Consider the following 19,953-nt stretch of genomic DNA (forward strand, 5'->3'; position numbering starts at 1 on the left):
CTTAACACTGTGCATGTGGTTGTACAAAGTAGCAGCTCATATCTGCATTGAAGGAAGGAGCAGAGGAAGCATGTCTTCCCTTGTGGATAATTGCCAAAATATGTATATATGTGAATAAATTTTCTAAAGCTTACTTCAGGTCTAATGGGCAGGATCCACTGAACCAGTTTAAGCATGCCCAAGGTTGTCTTGAGTGTGCCTACGGGCACATTTCTTTCTTTCTAGGCATGTCCCATGCCATGCCATAAGCTAGTTTTGAAATTCCTCTGATTGAAAAATGTTTTTCTGTGCTATATGAAGGGCTGCTGTTCAGGAAATACCAGCCCAAAGATTATTTGGGCACTTGAAACTTTTGCAGCTTCTTTGGATCCTGGCTTTACATGATAAACCAAGAAGAACCTTACATTAGCTTAGGTTTACAAGATGCAGCTCAATTCTGGAATAAAAAACGATGTTTACTATTATGTAACTAGTTATATGCCTTATCCAAACTGTGGGTGATGTTCAGCATTTTATAGCTTTTGTAAACAGAATAACACAGCATGCTGCATGGTGAAATGTTTTGAGACAATTTCTAAATTATTTTCTCCAAGGAAAACATTTATCCGCTTAGGGCGCAGTGCCAACCCTTGGCTGGCAGCAGATGGGACTGATGTAATGGTGCAGTGCATGTTGCATGCGCACAGCCCCAGAGCATCTGCAGGATGGGATGGAAGGTGTCCCTTTGATGTGCCAGCTCCCAGGCTGTTGCAGCAAAGAGGCCTAGACTGGGCCCACTGCTGTAATGTGATGGCAGCAAAGTCCACACAGGATCCAGTAGAACCGATGGTGGCCCAGTCCCAATTCTGTAATGCCCTGTTTGAGTTGCTTCCGCTAGGAATGCCCTCTTTGAGTTGCTTCTGCTAGTGGTAGCTTCTGTCAACTTATTGGGCAGGCAGAATGGGCCACTGGCAGTATCTGGCAGAACCAGGTAGGGCTGGGAGGAGAGACACCTCCAATCCCACAACAGATCGGGGTGGGGGGTTGGATTGTTCTGCCAAACTACACAAATGAGAAATCTAGCTGTTTCAAAGATGAAGATTTTTGGAATTGTGACACTATCCCCCAAAGTTAGCGAAGAACTTTCAGCCGTATTATTTCAAACCATTTTAATATTTATTTCTCTATATAGTGTACCTTGGTTTTTAAGAACTATTCGGTTTACCAACTCCGCAAAAGTAGTGTCCTGGTTTGAGAACTTTACCTCGGTCTAAGAACGGAATCCAAACGGTGAAGGGCACCGGCGGTTGGAGGTTTCATTAGGGAAAGTGCGCCTCGGTTTAAGAACGGACTTCCGGAATGGACTAAGTTCGTAAACCGAGGTACCGCTGTATGTATAACCATTTAGAACATGCTCCCCACCATGCAAAAACTAAAACGGAGCTCTTGGCTCTTTAAAACCAAGTATGCAGTTAAATTTGCTGAATTATTAAGTTAACAATATTAAGTTAACTCTGAAAGTTGCATTTCACATGAGATTAGTACACTTCTGTTTTGCCTCTCAGATGACAAGCCCTAAAACCCTGAAGCTTGGGTCAGCCTCTCTCTATTAAGGATGTTGCTTATTCTGCTCTAAAAAGGTATCGGATTGGCTTCAGCAAATCTCATAAGACACCTTGTATAGATACAGACCGTTCCTAATTTTATGAATTTCATTTCCCACCTTAATGATGTTTCTTGGGCCCAAAACACTTTGGAGTAAGAAACAACTTGTGGTAAAACTGCAGCTGTTCTGGTCTCTTCCAACATCAGCACACACACACACACACACACACACACACACACACAGAGTTTCTGGTCAATTTGCATAACCAGTTATCAATGTGGGAAGAGGAAGTGGTTTCCTTCCTGTGTAAGGTAGGCTTTCTTTGAAGCTAGAAACTCTTGCAGCATTTTTGAAAGGGAGTATTGGGAACAATTAGGAATCATTCTTCCTCATCCCTCAGAATTTGATGAATGACTATGAACCTGCTATCTATTACTGGAAAGTCACTAGAAAATCTAGTACTGCATCATGCCCAACATATTGCACATAAAAGAGCAATAAAATTGAGTGGCACCTATATCTCAGAAGGAACCTTGACTTACATAATTTTGGCTACAATCCTAACACCAATTACAGTACTTGAGAGCAATCTTGATTGAATTCAATAGGACTTACTTCTGCATAGACATGATTAGGATTGTGCTGGAAATGTTGAAAGGCAAGTCCAATAATCTACTCTTCCTCAGCCCTCCAAATTTGATTGAGGACTATGATCCTTCTACTTGTTACTAAAAAATCACAAGAAAATCCAGGACAGATAACTCCCAACACAAAAAAGTACAAGATTTTCTAGTGGCACCTATGACTGCTCAGAAAGAAGCAGACTTGCATAAGTAAATGTTGAAAGGCAATTCTAATTAGCCCCTCTACATAACAATGTCTGTGGAGAAAATTGCTACTAATTCTTATACTGACTGTACCAAATGCTATTTTTCCTATTGTAGAGGGAATCTTCTCTCACAATAATTTAGGTCCAAATTTAAGTCCTCAAGCTGAATTTTCAAAAGAGCCATGCCAATATGGAACAAAATGTCCTGAGGAATTAATTCTCATAACAATCACCTGCCGAGTCATGTGGGAAAGCTGTCCTCTCCCATGTGGCTTTTGCACTTCTGTGATTTGTGTTTTGAGTTCAGTCATGTTGGATGTTCTCAGTGTTTTGGAATTCAGGATGCTAAGAGCATTATATAATGTATGGAAACTCAGAGCTTTTGTGATTGCTGGATTTGGCTGGTTCTAAACTAACCAAGACAATTTAAGAAAAGTCCAGGGGCTTAATCATTCAATAGAAGTGTGGTATAGAAATCTCTGCATAAATTAAATTAATATCTACTTGCACATTCATTGGTGCATAAAGAAAGCTGGTATGACTTTTCAAGTGCCTTTAACACTTGTGTAACAGACAGAAATTCAACAGGCATGTATTTTCTCAGTATGGAAGACACAGCAATGTCATATCATTTTCTTGTTGAATTTCTATGTCTTACGCAACTATTAAAGACACAGGAAAAGAGAAGATTATAACTAAAATAATTCTTAAAGATATGATCCGTAATAGTGATTGCTTTCTTTTTATCTGCTGCTATGCTAAACAATATCATTAACAACTTTCTGGGTTGTGCTTTGCTATCGGTTTGCTATAATTTCATCTTCCCTCTTGCCGCCCACAAAGTTTGATAGAAAGATGTTAATTAGATAATCAGTTTTAAGATAGGGCTTTACAGTAACATCTTGGGATCACCTGCTTTTCAGAGGTGAGATAGCCACTTCAGCCAATAGATTTTGAGTACCATGAAAGGTGCCAAACACATCTGAGCCATGGGGCACAATCTACCAGAAAGAAATGAAGAACTGTGCAAAAGCTTGTTTCCTAGTGTGGTGGGATGTGCTAGTTGAATTCTCCTTTGTGGGTAGCAGTCTGGCAAACCTTTATACTGCTTAACAAAGCAAGCCCTTCCTATAGGACATCTTTTGTAGTTGGAACTGTGTGAGAGAATACTTTAATTTGGAACTTGCTCAATCTCACATGAAAAACGTCAATTAAAAATAGGCCTCAGTTAGACATTTCTGGGGAAAGCAGTGCCTAAAATTCTTTGCTTGTCTACTTTCTACAAGGTAGTTCTGCTTGCATCTCAACGTGCAACCTCTATTTAACAGAAATGACAATAGCAGAAACCAATGTATGTCTGCTTGCTAATGCCAGCTGTGACACACTCATACACCCTCCCCAACTGTCTCTCACCAAGCTCCTTTGATCCTTTAATGGTTAAAAGAATAGTAAGCAGTGTATTTCAGATACACATTAACACCACGATTGCACGTGCTGATTACCTCATAACCTGTTCTCCAGGTACTGTCTGGTGTGTGTAGGTTAGCACTTGTAATTCAAGAGCACTCACTGAACTAATTAGCAAGCTGCCTTAGGCATTCACAGGTTATGTATCATCGTTTCATATACCCATAAAATGAGGTTGTACAATGGAAACTATAGACTAATAAATTAAAATAAATACTTTTGGAATCCTTTTTTTTTGGTTCTCTGGTTGTAGGCATAGGAACTTTTAGAACAAACCAACTTGAAAATTTAAAATGTAGGCAGCACTGCCCTAAGGATGTTTACGTCAAATAAAGTCCCAGTGAGTTCATTGGCATTTCGTTCCTTAAGACTGCAGCCCAGTCATAAGCAGGTATGATGCGCTAACTTAAAGTCCCTTGAAATAATAGGGATGGTAGCCATAACTGCTTGTGTGAGTTCTAGGCAGTACTACCAGAATGAAACTGAAGTCATTTGTGGATTTCCAGTTTCTCATTGGGAACACTCTCTAACCCACTTTGGCTTCCTATTACCAAACTTACTGTTGACATCCTTGAGGTAAATCACAAGAGAGTCTCAAAAGATTCCAAAATGAAGTACCTAAACTGAAGTAAGCATCTTTTTAAATTTCTTTAAAAATGAATGTTCCTTAACACAGAGACACACGAGAAACTTAAAAGGCAACCATCACAACTGGGATAGAAGAACTCAAGGAAGGAATGGGGAAGGGGAACAATTTGTGGAGTGGGGCAAAGAAGGGTGTAGGGGGATAAGGCCAGGGGTAATTTATTGAGTGTGGCGTGGTTAGCATGCACTTACTGTGTTAACATTTGTTTAATTCCAGGCACTGTCAAATATCTCATCGCACATCTCGTTGCAAAAATGTCTCTTCCTGCCTTGCTCAGAGTAAAAGGTAAGTGTCCTGCTTCATCTTTACTTTCTCTCAGAGTGAGAGGGCAAGCATGTTCTTAATCCAGCAGTCTAGTTTAAGAGTAGGTACATTTCGGATGTTTAGTCCTTTTCATGGTCCTTTTTGTTTGTTTGTATCTCTAATGCTGCATAGTTTGATATTTTGATTATTTGCTGTAAGCAGCTTTGGGCACAACTCAAGTTGTGGAAAAGTGGTATATAAGTGAATCCATCTTCAGTCTTTCTTCTCCCTCACATGGCTATAAGCCTGGGGCCTCTTGCTCCTCACTCTGCTCGCTGTCATCTCTGTTGCCAGCTTCACCGCCTATCACATTTTTGGGAAGAAAACCTCTGCAGCAGGGTGCTTGCTGTCCTTGTATAGACTCCCTATTTATTCAGAACCCAGATCTTACACAGGTAGAGGCAGCAGCTTCCCGCTGCACAAGTCCCTTTCCCATCATGTGGCAGTCAGTGAAATGGGTGGAAAAGGTGGGGTTCTCCCCCTTATTGTCCTGTGAGGCTTGAATGCCAAGGAGGGCTTTTGCAGAAACCTATTTTAAATATCAAGAGGGCAACTTCTCCAGAATTTGAATCCCAAACATACCCCGTATAATGGTGGTGAGGTTAATGAAGCTTCCAAAATCATATGTAATTAACCTCCTGCATACCTCTGTCCAGATTTTGTACTGAAGAGAATTAGGTCACATGAATTAATATGCCCAGTTCAGAACCACATCTCCAGCAGATGCTAGCTGTTATGGGAAGGGCTGTGGTTCAGTGGGAGTGCATGTTTGCATGCAGAAGATCCTAGATTCAATCCAGGGCATCTCCAGGGAGCCCTGGGAAGGATTCTTGCCTGAAGAGCCACTGCCAGTGAAAACACCCAGAACTAGATGGGCCTATGATCTGACTTGTTATATGTCCACCTGGCATGGTATCATATATTAATAGCAGTCTGTTATCTGAGTTACCAGGGACGTGGGTGGCGCTGTGGTCTAAGCCACTGAGCCTAGGACTTGCCAATCAGAAGTCGGCGGTTCGAATCCCTGTGACGGGGTGAGCTCCCGTTGCTCGGTCCCAGCTCCTGCCAACCTAGCAGTTTGAAAGCACGCCCCCCCAAAGTGCAAGTAGATAAATAGGTACCGCTCCGGTGGGAAGGTAAATGGTGTTTCCGTGCGCTGCTGTTGCTCCAGAAGCGGCTGTTATGCTGGCCACATGATCCAGAAAAACTATCTGCGAACAACCTCCAGCTCGCTTGGCCTTTAAAACAAGATGAGCGCCACAACCCCAGAGACGTCTGCGACTGGACTGTCAGGGGTCCTTTACCTTTTTATCTGAGTTACCAGTTCTTATTTAACCAAAATAGTACCACCCATGCAGAAGAGGGAGGGATCAGTATGCTTGAGAGAATTGAGAGGTTTGCAAGAACTATGCAAACTCTTGGGGTGGGGGCAGTTAAGGGGGTACTTAGAAAAACAACAATTCCAAAATAGTATAATGAGGACTGAGCGTGTTGAGTGGGCAAAGAATTGACAGTGCTGCTGCCGCAGGGAAGAGGATTGTCAGCAGCTGGAGGTGGGGGCAAGAGAAGAGGATTGATAGTGGTGGGGTCCATTGGCCAGACCATGCTGAGGACCCCTTGAAATCTGGCATCAACCCTGCTTCCTGTAGTGCAATGACTCTTTCCCATAGCCTCCTTTGGTATTCATCAAGTAAATATACAATTGTGTACATAATAGGCATAGAACATGATCTTCATTAGGACCAAGCAGTATTATAAATACCAGATAATGAATTCCAAGACCTTGCAATGCTATTTTTAAAAAAAGAAAAGTAGGAGGAAGTTCAGATTTACAAAACATTTGCCCACTAGTCCATCCATCATTTTCCAAATTTATTTAAGAAAAAAAATAACATGAGCAAAAATGAGAGTACTTTCAGTGTTACAAGAAAGTATATAAATGTCTAGCAATAGTCAATCTGATTTTTTTAAATACAAAATAACCACATGAACACCTAATATACAGGTTTCATTTGAATACATATTTATTAGATAAATATTAGGTTGTCACATCATCTAACTACATACAGTTTTTCAAGACTAAAAATCACAATTATTTTTTTCTGACCAGTTTTAAAGTATGAAATGATTGCATTGTACTGTACATACAATGTACAAACAAAGACAATGGCCATTTTTGCATGTTAATTCCGATTGTACTTTTTAAAATTCTCCTCTGATCACAATATCAAAAAATTGTACAAAGTATGAATTTGGTTACAATCTTTTTTATTATTTAATCCCCTTATTTTCTTCATTATTTTTGTAGCACCCTAAAAATACACAGGTGATAAGACTAGTACATTTAAGCTAGTTATTACATGAAGGGAAAAACAAAAAATGCAACAAAATTCTTTTCACAAAGGATCCAGAGTATATTACAAGAAGTGAAACAAATGTGGAGACTTCACAAACGCTAACAAACAGGATTCATTTTCCACATAAGATGGAGCTTCAAGCTTTATTTTTTTCCTGCGAAATAAAAACAATGCACATTCCAAGGAAAATGAATGCATTTCTGTTAACATGTCTCTATTTGCCATTTACATATGTACAGATGTCCCTGGAGTCTCCACTGCAGACATTAGTGTGTTTTCATAATCCTCTAATAATAATTAATAATAATAACAATAATAATGTCTTGGCAGTAGAAGTATAAATCTCTGTGGGTTCTTTTCCAGGTGGGTGTCTCTAGGGAAACAATTAAAAAAACAAAACCCCAAAGCAAATGCCCCTGAAACAAGGATTTTTTAAAAATAAAATAAAAAAACCTTTGGTGATATAATTTTGCCCTTCAACACAAAAACAACTAATTTACAGAACAATCCTATGTATGTCTACTCAGAAGCATTCATCAGGGTTTTTTCTCAGTTAAGTGTGCATAGGATTGCAGATTTCTTAAACAACACTATACCAACTTGGTGGGCCTTGTTTCTGAGAAGACATGCATGGGGTTGCTATTTATTTAACAGGTTTTCTCCACATTATAACATGATGGCAGTGAGCAGATAAGAAAAAACCATCAACCTTTTTTTTGTTTTGACTATCCTTAAACAGTCCCAGTAATTTAATAAGATGCTAATGTGGCCATGTGAGAAAGTAAGTTGGGGGCATTCTGGGTTGACTTCACAAAGGCTGCCTCTTTGATAAATATGCCCTTTGATAAACTATTACGCAAGTACATGGCTAGATCTCAGCATTTGCTTCTATCCGTTCACAAACACAGCTCAGGTAGCCCTTGTGCATAGTCAATCTGTCTCTTTCTACTAATCAGTGGACATGAAATCCACAGCTGCCAAAATGTGCATTTAACTGTTACTTGAGAGAAGATTTCATCAAATGATAGAAAGCCTTATTATACCAAATATGTTTGTCTCAGGTGAGTCTCACCTTACGCCTCCTCAACAGGAACCTTTATATAACAATGCATTTTGATTGCCATCAGCAAAAGCTAAACAATTTTGACTTTAAAATGGTTCCGTTTCCAGTTACACAGAAAACCACCCCTCAATTTTCAAGTAACTAGTTTTGATAGATGCATATCTAACAGTGGAGGAGCAATGCTAATAAAATAAAATAAAATTCAGTGCTAGAAGCTGAACAGGCAAACGCACAGCATATGGCTTAACATAGGCCTACACAACTTGTGATCCATCAAACTGAATGCAACCCACCCACCACGTATTGTAGCCTACCAGGGCAGGGCCAAGGTGCGTCTAGTCTACTAGTCTATTAGTCTTTCACTAGTGGGTCTCACCTGATCTGAGGTGTGTCACAACAGGAGCACTATCACCATGCAAATATATGGCAAAAGATTAAGAAATGGATCCCCAAATGCATGTTTGAGGTCCTGGGTCTGAAAGGTTGAAGACTACTGATAGTCCATCATTCCGCTTTCACAGTGGCCAATTAGATGCCTATAGGAAACAATGAGGACGGCAACACTCTCCTCACTTGTGATTTCCAGCAACTGGTATTCAGAGGTATTTTTATTTATCTTTTTTTCCCCAATAAACAGTGGAACCGGAAGCTTTATTGCACTACTGGTGGGCCACAATACATGGCTACGACAAGTGTGTGGCATTCGGTTTAGAGCTCATAGATTGTGTGTGAGAGGCTTTTTAAAAAATTAAGAATAATGCGTCAAATTATTAGCCTTAGCTGCTCATACAAATGATTTCATTGATTATGTAAATGATGCAGCAAAATGGTGCAGGGGGAAAGCTACTAAAATGAAAAGGGAAGGAAGCTCTAGACTTCAGTGTCACAGTGGTGTCCCATCTCAGTTGTGCCACCATATAATAGTTGTGGCACCAGGTGTCCAATAATAAAGATCCTTTGCTATGTATATACAGGATAAGAAACTATATTCTGTACTGCTTTCCCCTCTTCTACGCACAGGCCAGCATCCTTTTCAGAGGGATGTAAGTGAGAGCCTTAGAAATAGCTTCTTTGCCTACAAAGCAGAAGTCTAGGGTGATACAGGTTAGGACAGTCACACAACAATTTCTTTGCTGGGCTGCTGAGGACACTGGCCAGATGTAGAATATTTGTTGAAGAAACTGATAGGGCTAATTTATCAGAAGGAAAAATCAATGCTCCCTTAGTCCAAGAACCCTTTACAAAAAGAAAAAAGAAAAAGAAAAAAGACCCGCTCCCCCTGACTATGTATTTTAAAAACACATGTATATCCAGATCGTGAAAATGTTGGATATAATAATCAAAGACAATACTAAAATATTCACAAAAGGTATTTACAACAGCAATTCTTAAAATAATTGATCTTGCATAATGAACAGCGCTTCTCTTGAAAAAAGGAACAAAATAAAAACCTCAATAATAAGGGTGGGGAGGGGAAAGGTAAATGTAGGAACATCTCTACATAAAATGTTTACAAATTCAACACTCCTAACTGGAAAATAATATAAGAACTAAAACTGCCATTTCCTGTAATATCTACAGCAAGGTGCTGTCGACTAGCATATATATATAACAAGATGCAAATACAGCAGTGGTGGTAGATGCTAAGAACAAATGCTCAAAGAATTTACAAGCATGACTTTGGCGAGGAGAGCAAATTCAGAATGGAATGCACAGGTCATGCCATTCGCAGAGGGCAAGGTGGGTGGAGTTTACACACTGAAACCAACACGCAAGAGTTCCATCTGGCACAAAATCGAAAGCCTACTGCTGAAATCAAAGATGGGACGATTGGATTGGATTCCGAACAGGGGACGAAGCAATCAAGGTGTATTATCCACAAAAAAGCAATATTCTGTACACAGTAGGCAGAAGATGAAATGTTGGCCCGCAAGGGCAAAGTTGGCACACATGCACGTCTTAACACACAGGTACTATACAAAATTTATAAAGAGAGAACGACGGAGAGGACGCAGAAATGGGCCCAGAAGTGACTGGAAGCTCATGCAGGAGGGAAGCAACCACATGAGAAGCACAAATACCACGGAAGCATTGTGGCACGAGAGCCTGCTGTACGGTGGTACCAAAGGAACTTACTGTTCCCGTGCCCATTATCCTTGGAAATATATTTTTTGAAAAGAAGAGGGAAAAGGTCCTGGCAGCTAAATGATACATTAAAACTGAAAAAGAGAAACAAAAAGGCAGAGCCACATAACACAATTTGGAAAATGCAAAGCAAACCATCAGAGGGTGGGGGGGAGAGATAAGGAGACTCTTATTGCAAACGTCTCCTTCAATTCCAAACAATTGTGAACAGTTTTCCCCTCTATCTCTCTCCCCGCCCCCAAATATCTTGAAGTGAGAGCTCTTTTTCTCCACACTTTTGCTACATTTTCCTGTTAGGAACTGAGCAGTGATCTAACTTCGCAGGTTACAAAAATCGAAAGCTCTTGGTGATGGATCAACGGTTTACAGTTTTTCTCTTCTCCTACTTCATATGTGAATATGGTCTGCCCCCTTTTAATAGCTGGCTGCTTTATTGTCACAAAAGGCAGTAATCTGAAACCAAATCCCTTAAGAAGAAGAAAAAAAGAAAAGGAAAGGAAAGAGAAGGACAGAAGAAAACAAGGTGTCCACATATCTGTGTCAGAGCAAGGTAACTACCCTTCCTCTAAGAATAGTTAATTTAGAAAAGCACGCTTGCCATACCCTGGAGATTCACTGGACTCTTCCACAATGGAGAAACCACTGTCTTAAGAAACAGATGCCTCCCTTGGCTGCATTTTGTATTTTTATCCTACTTGTGACATCTTTATTGGTTTTTTTGTGCTTTTTGGTATTTGTTTTATGTTTCTGAGTTTGTTTGGCTAGTCTAAATGTGCTGCCAAATAAGTTTTGTCCTTATTGTGTCCGACAGAAGTGTACTGGGAGAAGGGAGGGAAGGAACATAGTGGAACAGACAATACAGCATTAGGGCAGGAGGGAGAGAGAACTTAATGGAAGAACACAAGTTGGAAGGACTTTCTGAAACTGGTCGCTTAGCATAGTTCTGTTGCCTTTCTTCCCTTGCTGAGACTGGTTTCTACTGGGCTGCTTCTCTCTAGGCATATCCCAAAACTCTTTTATCTCTCTGCATAATTAACAAGTGAGGTTTCCACAGCTGCACAATCGATCTGTGAAGTAGAGTGGCAGTCTGTGAGGTCACCACCTTACTGTCCTCTTGCTTTTCCCCACCGCAGTTGATGAAGCTTGACTCAAGCAGTTCTGAGATGAAGTTAAGTAGGGAGTGTGCACCATTTGCTTAAGTTGTGAGTTTGTCCTTGTGAAAAAAGGGATTCCTCACCGTGAAGCTACAGACTTGTCAAACAAGTGTGAGGTGTTGGGGGACAAAACACAGAAGGCTTCAGTTGTTCTCAAAAAGAGAAAGAAGGTCATCATTGCTATTGCTTGGTAAGTCAGGAGGATCCAAGTATGAAAGTAGCTCATCTGGATTCGTGAGTTCTGGAAGCAGCTGGAAAAGAAAGAGGAAATTTTGAAGGCAGCATCATCACAGGGGTGAAGTAGCTGGCAAATGGCATGTTTTTCGCTCCACATTTGCTGGCAGATAAAGCTCTCAAAATGTGTCTGTAAATTTTCTTGATGGGTAGAGAAAAGAGTCCTTTATATATGATAGCCAACCTAATTACAGGAAGAATTTCCACTCCAGTGCTACATGGCTGTTGGCATTGTGATCCTCCATGTAACTGAAGCATTATATGGGCTCCTGTGCCACGAAACACTTTTCTGAGTGGCCCCCTCCCTACCATATAAAAAATTCTCTACACCTACAAAAAAAATTGCACGTGGTGCGGGGAATCTAGCTCAAATCTCTCTCCCTAGCATGTTGCTTTGTATGCACAGGGGAGCTTTTCATGTGGCAGAGCATTCAAATATTCACTCCCACCTGAAAAGGTGCAGTTCAATAATACACAGGGCTTCTGCCCATTTGTTTTAGCTCTAGGACACACTGACATGCCTTGTAAGTTATTTTGTGCCAAGGTAGTACTCAAGCCGAGATGAGGTGGTACAGCAGCCTCACAATATTATGGGCAGTTTTCCACTGTGGTCAACGTATCTTTGTCAGCCACTCTGAGGGCCTTTACAGGTGAAAAGCAGGTTAAAAATACTGCAAATAAATAAATATGGCATACAGATAATGCAGCACATTCTGTAAATGGCATCTATGAGCTATCACCACCTGAAAAGGTTAGCATGTATATAAGATGGTCTGTAGGGGTTTCTTTAAAAGGCACACACAAATATTCTGCATTTTAGTTTCAGCTATGATACTTCCTAGGAGAAAGTGTAACTACCATGTACAGATTATTATGCTATGATCTCACAAACAATCCTTTGGGTTCTATTTCTGAAAAGGTTAAATTCCACAATCACTCGCCAACTAGTTAATATAGTTAAAAGTGAATCAATGCTGCCTGGTGTGACTATGTCCAGTTTAGCTAATATAATCTGTTCCCTTTGAATCATCTGTACTGTACCTTACAGCATTCCTGAAATACATGAACAGATGTAAGTCAGATACCTGTTGAATGAAAATATTTCAACTCTGGCTCGACAGCGATTCAAAGGCTTGCAATTATAATTCATAGTATTCTCTTTGGCCAAGGCCACAGAGACTGTAGCTGTATAGTTGTCATAGCCTTCACCAACAATCTCATTTGTTTTCAGGGCACCCAAGTGACCAATATCCTTGGACAAGTAGAATGTAAGTTGATATGAAACTCTGTGGGTTTTTGACTGTAATGAAACCTTTGTATGGATGAGAATTCCCCACCCCATTCTGGAGCACTTTTCTACAAAGTCTTTTGCACACATGGCTGCTTTTCTTCTCTTTTCTAAGATGTCTTTCTTTTTGCAAAACCTGTTCCTTTGTTGCCTATAGCTTATTTTGTCCTAAATAGCAATAGAATGTATGGTTTTCTTGTAGACTAAATGGCATCTCCTCCTCCTAGGAGGGAAATGCATGGTTTCTATCGCTAGGTGCCAAACTACAGCACAACCTGGTAACAAGCCTTACCATCTTAAAACACTAGTCAAGAAGGGAGAATCATTCAGATGTTCCCATTCAGAAACAAAACACATTTAAAAATGGAAACTTATACAAGTCTGCTCCCAGACTCAGCCGCAGATTTCAACATTCTATGTCTGTCAGAAGAAAAATCTCTCTACCACTCAGACCTTCAGCTTTTTAACAGCTGGTTGGCCCAATAAATTATAGAACTATTCCATTCTTTTTGAAAATCAAGCCTGGTGACATTTAAGTCTAAATAAATAATTATTTATTAAAGTGTTTTAAATAAATAAAGTAAGTAAGTAAGTAGCTGATTGCTCAGGGTGGTATTCAACTTCTAAACCCGATCCCTTTTTAAAATGTATGTTAGTCAGATAAGTGCTATATAAACATCAATAATAACTAAAATGTTTTGTGGCCTATTTCTCACACAGAAAGCTTTTCCCCCCCAAACCTGGCCCCTGCCTAGGGAAAGACACCACTTGCGTGACATGGAGTCTGAGTTGTCAGCTGTAGTGAAGAAAGCAAGAAACAATGCATAAAATGAGGGCATGTGCTATGAAAGCTGTTCCCTTCTTTTATTTTTATTTTTTATTTTATTCCTGCAGAAACTCGAGGCACATTCTAAAGCAAGCAGATGACAGAATGACACAAACTTACATCCAGCGAAGGCTCCGGCATATCAGATGTCCCCTGCCCACCAGCCTGACCTTCTAAGGCTGAGGAGGGGTTAAAGGCCAGGTCATTGTGTGGATGGTTGCTAGGAGCGGCCTGTGGCGGCTGCCGGGACGGCTGGGTAGGAGGACCGCTGTGGTGTAATGGCTGCCCTGACTGGCTGCTGGGATGAGGTACGTGCAAACCTTGCTGCATGGAACTATGGGACTGATCAGTGCTGCCGGGGTGAGGGATCTGCGGAGGAGGAAAGAAGCAGGAAAGGAAAAGTGAGGCTACATGGTACAAGGCTCAGAAATGGCAGGGGGAGGAAATAAAATCTTTGTCACTCTAAATTACTTTATCATTAATGCAAAACTCATATTGCAAAATGCTAGGCTTGGACAGGCGTTTGCCGCCAGGGGGGAAATAATGAATTTAGGAGGTGCCAGTAAAAATAAATAAATGCATGGGATAAAAGGTAGCTTGGTAGGGGACCAAAATTCTCTTTATCCAGATCCTGCCCTGAAATTGTTAGGATGGTGGAAAAGATGGAAGTATACATTAACTTTCATAACACAGATCTTAATCATCTGGGAGGAGAATGGCTTTCTGCACATTTCTTTTGAGTGGGCAAACTTAATCAGTTCTGCTGTGGTTTTCATTTAGTCACGTCTTCTGGGCAAAAAGGCACCCCCATCAAAGAAGCAGCTCTTGACAGATGTTTCCACAGCAAATTCACCTTAAGCCAACTGAAACATGGCATTTCATGTAGTTCTCATAAAAATAAAAATACCCTCCAGATATTGCTACTGTGCCACACACAGAGAATGATTATGCGTGTCTGTATCTAGTGAAACATGTGTGTTTGTTTCCTCCTTTTGTCCAGGCCTCCTTTTAATGCCAGAGCATGCCTTGCAAACTGACTTTAGCACCATGGAGAAAAGTAAGTGCATGAATAGTTTTAAAGGATGCCCCTACATTCAGCTGACATAAAGATGCAAAAAGATAGCATGAGCACAAAAACACAATGCAAATGAACAGGAAGTGCAAGAATTCTAGAACACAGCAGACGTATTAATATAAAAGACACTTCTATAGTATGCAATTAGTTAAATTTGGTTACAATAAAGTTGTTTTAAAACTATCAGAACACTCAAGTAGGCATTCTTATATTTTAAGCAACTGATCACTGCAGTCTATACTGCACCTATTTTGAGTTATCTTGGATGTGCCAGCAGAGGTTAAACTTCTAATTCCTTCTGGGAAGAAGTTATTCAGTTGTCTATCAAAGAGATATCACTGGTGGCATTTACTCATTTAAGGGACCCAACCACTTTCAAAGACTAGGCACTAACATGGACTACTTGCTTCTTCCAACAAATCAATAAATTGAAAAGTGTTGGAAGTACGATGCTAAAACTGAGATCTGCATCCTTAGAGCAGCACCCATGTGCTTTGATATACCATGCTTGGTGATGAAAAAGTGATACTAGGAAACAAACTCAAGGAGCAGGGTGGAAGTAGGTTTATATAATGCTGAAACTCAGTGCTTCACCAAATTATTTATTTTTAACAAAAACATAACCATATGAGAATATTAGCTGCATACAAATACAGGGGGAAGATACAAATACATTGGCCAGTTTAGCATCAGTTCTTTTTTTCCTTACAGGTGAATGCTGCAAAAGTGAAGACTTCCATGCTATCAGGTGTGAGAGAAGGCAGCACGGGCTTATGCTTCTCCATATTCCAAGAACCCAGCTCCTGGTGAGTCAATTTTTTGCTCTCTACTTTCCAAAGGGATTTAAAAGAGCACAGAGGCAAATAGCCCCATTGCACATGCAGACATCTCTAAGACAGCAACATTTAATTTGCCAGTTTCGTTTGGGGTATATAGTACCTTACTGACTGATTTATCATTTCATACCCTGGTAGACAGTTTCCATGCTCCCTTCTGCCATCACCTTCCCTTTTGATTTCTTTATGTGGTTGTGCCCTCCCCTCTATACTTGGAGGGGGGAGTTCAACGGACCTATAGCTTTTCCTTCATGCCTCCCTCTGCCTCTCACACTTGAGGAAGTCAAAAGGGAAGGGTGATAGCAGTGGGACCTCACATCAGTACACAGAGAGGGAAGAATACAAAAAGTACTGTATTTTTCGCCCTATAGGACGCACTTTTCCCCCTCCAAAAATGAAGGGGAAATCTGGGTGCGTCCTATGGGGCGAATGCAGGCTTTTGCTGAAGCTTGGAGAGCGAGAGGGGTTGGTGCGCACCGACCCCCCTCGCTCTCCAGGCTTCAGGAAGACATCCGCAGCGTGGGGAGCCTTGCAGGAGTTCCCCGTGCTGCGGATAGCAGCCTGCCGCCCAGTGCGAGGGGCGCCCTGATGCAGAGCGCCCCTCGTGCCGGGCAGACATCGGCCAGCCCCACAAGCTCGGGGGACAGCAGGGAGGCGCAGCGCCGCCATCCCGCTGTTCCTCGACCTGGTTCGGTTTCCCCGACCTGCTTTTGGGGGGAAAATAAAGGAAAAAAAATTTCCCTTTATTTCCCCCCAAAAAAACTAGGTGCGTCCTATGGGACGAAAAATACGGTATATGCTATCATTTGAGAAGGCACACATGGGCCAATATCCCATATTACAGTACACTCCAAAATGGCCTGCTACTTAGATCCTTTCCTTCCCAGTCAAGGCTGGAAACTGAGGAATCGGCTATCTGCCCTTGCAGAAGCAGGAAGATAGGAGATTTCCTTTACTAATCCACCAGTACAGATGCTGATAAGCTGGGAAGTTTTCTAAATAAATAAATAAATAAAAAAACACTGGGTAAAGAACATTTTTGGAAGGGCAGAGTAGCAGCACTTCATATTTTTTTTCCTACTAGACCCCCAAGATATAACAATAAAAGCCAGGTGTAAAAGACATAGTCGGAATTAAACAGGGTGCCTCTGAGCTCTTTCTGAATCTAAGGTTTTGTTTTCAGGAAATTAACAGAAAGGATGGCTTTCTTCATTTTATTAGCCTGATATAAGTAGAAGAAATGGGCTTGTTCTTGTTGAACGTTTGGGAGTGAGACATTTTTGCTGATCTAGTGCAGATTAGGCCTGGGTGATCTATCGCCCAGGACTGGTATGAGGGCAGATCGCAATGGTGGCTGAAACTGCCACTGCTCCTGAGTCCCTCTCCCTTGGCGTTGGTAGCAGAGGGACTCGGGAGCGGGGGCGGTTTCACCAAATATATACTGCTGAGTGAAGCTGCTATCACAGTCTGCCCTCATACCAGCACAGAGGGAGAAGCAAGCTGCATCGGTGAGGCGTGATACAGCTTGGCTGAGGAGTGTGCCACTGCCCTTCCTTCAGCCAAGCAGTTTTACGGAGATCCTTACCCACCACTGGCTTGGACAGGGGGTGGGGGTTCAATTAAAGTGTTCCTGCTCGCCAACGGAGGGAGCCCCACCCTTTTCCTGCTCACAGATGAGCTCCCTCAGCTGGGTAACGGGTTGCTTCGTGTCCCCCAGCAGCCTAACGGAGCCTCCAGCTTGTGCAAGCTGGAGATGGGGGGGGGGCTCCCTTAGACTTCTGTGCCAAGGCAGCATGTCTGCACTTGAGGGTGGGCTAGGTCTTTCCTCCCAGGGGAAGGCAGCCAGCGGTGCAGAGGCTGCTGGGCCCATCACTTGCTAGCCCTGCTCCACAAGGCGCAGATAGAGCGGCTTGCACCCTGTGCCTTGAGGAGCGGTGCTGATGCTGGGAGGGAGGCAGCCTTGCAAACAGAGCCTGACAGGCGTGCACTTGGCTGCAGCCACCTGGCTGATTCCCTCCCTCCCCAGTGCCTGGAGCAAGCTGTACTGGCCTCAGCTCCCGGCCAATGCAGCTCATTTCTCCCTCCGTTTCAATATTGTGATGTTGAAAAGGTGACATTGCCCAGCCCTGGTGCAGATCACCCACAGACTTACCAGTAGGGCAACTATCTACCCACTAGGACTGGGCGATGTTGAAACAAGGTGCATCGGCCCCAGCTGGTGAGGCGCTGGGAGAAACTGCCTCAGCTCTCACGGTGGGAAGTGAGGAGCGTCTTGTGGGCTGGGGAAAATGCAGCTGCCTCCTGCTCAGCTGGGGGGGGGGGGCGGAAAGCCCTGGCTTTCCAGCTGAAGGATCCTGACCTGGAAACTGCACTTCCCTCGACAGGGAAGTTTAAAGGAACCTCACCTCCGCATCAGAGCCCCTGCTCTGCCTGGCTGCCTTCAGGCAGTGCTCCTTTAAACTTCCCTGTTGAGGGGAGCGCAGCCATGGAGCCCTGCACCCCCCTAGCTAAGCAGCCCTCCAGCTCCTGTGCAAGCAGGAACTGGGTTGGAGATCTCTCAGCTGGGAAGCGGGAGCACTTTAATGGAGCCCGCCGGCAGCGGCTTCTACAAGCCACCAGCAGGTTGGGGACTCTGTACAACTGCGTGGCTGAGGCTAGGGCAGCAGAGCATGCCTCAGCCAAGCAGTTTAAAGAAGTGGAGGGAGGAACAAGCTAGATTGGCCCCGCACCCAGGCAGCTTGTTTCAGTCTCTGTCGTTATGAGGGGCAGACCACGGTGACGGTTTCACTCAGTGGTATATCACTGAGGAAACCACTGCCACTTGAGTCTGTCTCCAGCACCGGCAGCTTGTTTCTCCCTCAGCCGGGCGCTGGAGGCAGAGGGATTCAGTGGTGGTTTCACCAGCGATATACAGCTGAGAGAAACCGTCATCGCTGTCTGCCCCTCATACTGGTCCTGGGCAATATATCACACAGGCCTACTACCCACTCCTGTTCTAGGCACCGTAGGGCTCCTTGGTGTGACTCACAATCCCCAATTTAGGAAGGCCTGATATTTATGTAGAAAAGATGCTTATGGGAAAACAGCTTATTTTTATATTACCTTGTAGCAGATGTAGTTAAAGTGCAGGTGATTCTCAAAACAAGGTTTCTTCAGAAATCTGTGGTTGGTTAATTTATTACTGACTGATTTATCATTTCATGTTTTAAAATTATGCCATTGTTCTTTATGCTAGTGTAGTAGTTTTGCTTTTTAATAGCTGTCAGCTACTTTGAAGACTTGGCTGGGCATAATTTTTAAAAAAGAATTCATTATTTCCCAAAGAAGAAACTGAGAAATTATATTACTTACAGGCTCCTGCATGGGGTGACTTAGAGGTTTGTCAAGAGCTGCCATGTTACTGGGCATGTCTGGAGGGTGTGACAACTGAGGAGGCCCATGCATGAAGTCATTCATAGAAGTTCCACCAGGATTCCCGTGTGGAAAATCAAAATTGCTGTGACCTTGGTAACTGTTACCTAGACAGCAGAAAGAGAGGGAGAGTTACTTTAAAAGAGTACTTCAAATCCACACCTTTACCCAAACGCACAATGTGATCGTTGTACAAAAATAAGAGATAAGAGCTCTTTATATAGGAGTTAACAACATTACTGCCTCTTCATAGTCTAATATGTATTCTGACACACAGAGAGAGACATTATATAAGGCAAATATATAATAAATAAACCGTTGACTTGTAATGTGACTGCTTGCCTAACAAATGATTTCTGTGGAATACGTTGTGTTCAAAAAGCGTGTGTCAGTTAAAAAAATAAAGTTTTAAAGGCTGCTTGCTCAGGCCATCTAATAAAAATGAAAATATAAGGAAAAATGGGATGGAGAAAGAGATGCAGACAAAAACATAAACCCCACATTTAACACACACTGAGGTTATATTCAGCAGTGTCTTTATCTCCTCTTCCCCTATTACTACTCCTGACCTGGCCAACTGTCCTATGCTAAAGGTCTGTGTCTCTTTTCTTTATTTCATTACTCCTTGAGCATCTCAGTTAAATCTCAACTGCAATGGCAGCCCTTGTGGTTTAAATGCTGTGAACTAGGAACAGAACTAAAACTGGTAAGTTATTTCACATAAGCCACTGAAC

General features: G+C 42.2%; 1 protein-coding gene and 1 long non-coding RNA gene across 20 annotated transcripts in view; one reads left to right on the forward strand and one right to left on the reverse strand.

The window, feature by feature from the left end:
* LOC309533623 overlaps positions 1-19,953 on the forward strand; it is a 74,657-nt gene that overhangs the window by 38,758 nt on the left and 15,946 nt on the right. For 3 of the 6 annotated variants that reach the window (XR_014220337.1, XR_014220338.1, XR_014220339.1), the window contains 4 exons: positions 4,744-4,812; positions 13,015-13,051; positions 13,966-14,205; positions 15,684-15,778. This is a non-coding gene — a long non-coding RNA (uncharacterized lncRNA). Of the gene's footprint in view, positions 1-4,743; positions 4,813-8,569; positions 8,853-13,014; positions 13,052-13,965; positions 14,206-15,683; positions 15,779-19,953 lie in introns of those variants that run through there. The other 3 variants (XR_014220340.1, XR_014220341.1, XR_014220336.1) reach the window with 2 other exon arrangements.
* ZMIZ1 (zinc finger MIZ-type containing 1) overlaps positions 8,854-19,953 on the reverse strand; it is a 381,786-nt gene continuing 370,686 nt past the window's right edge. For 13 of the 14 annotated variants that reach the window (XM_082225141.1, XM_082225142.1, XM_082225146.1 and 10 more), the window contains 3 exons: positions 19,160-19,326; positions 14,018-14,266; positions 8,854-11,800 (listed from right to left, as the gene is read on the reverse strand). In XM_082225141.1, the coding sequence (XP_082081267.1) occupies positions 11,693-11,800; positions 14,018-14,266; positions 19,160-19,326 (524 nt within the window). In that variant the 3' untranslated portion in view covers positions 8,854-11,692. The remainder of the gene's footprint in view (positions 11,801-14,017; positions 14,267-19,159; positions 19,327-19,953) is intronic. The other variant, XM_082225135.1, reaches the window with a different exon arrangement.

This window comes from Podarcis vaucheri, assembly GCF_965113315.1.
Source record: "Podarcis vaucheri genome assembly, chromosome: 5".
Taxonomy (NCBI): Eukaryota; Metazoa; Chordata; class Lepidosauria; order Squamata; family Lacertidae; genus Podarcis; species Podarcis vaucheri.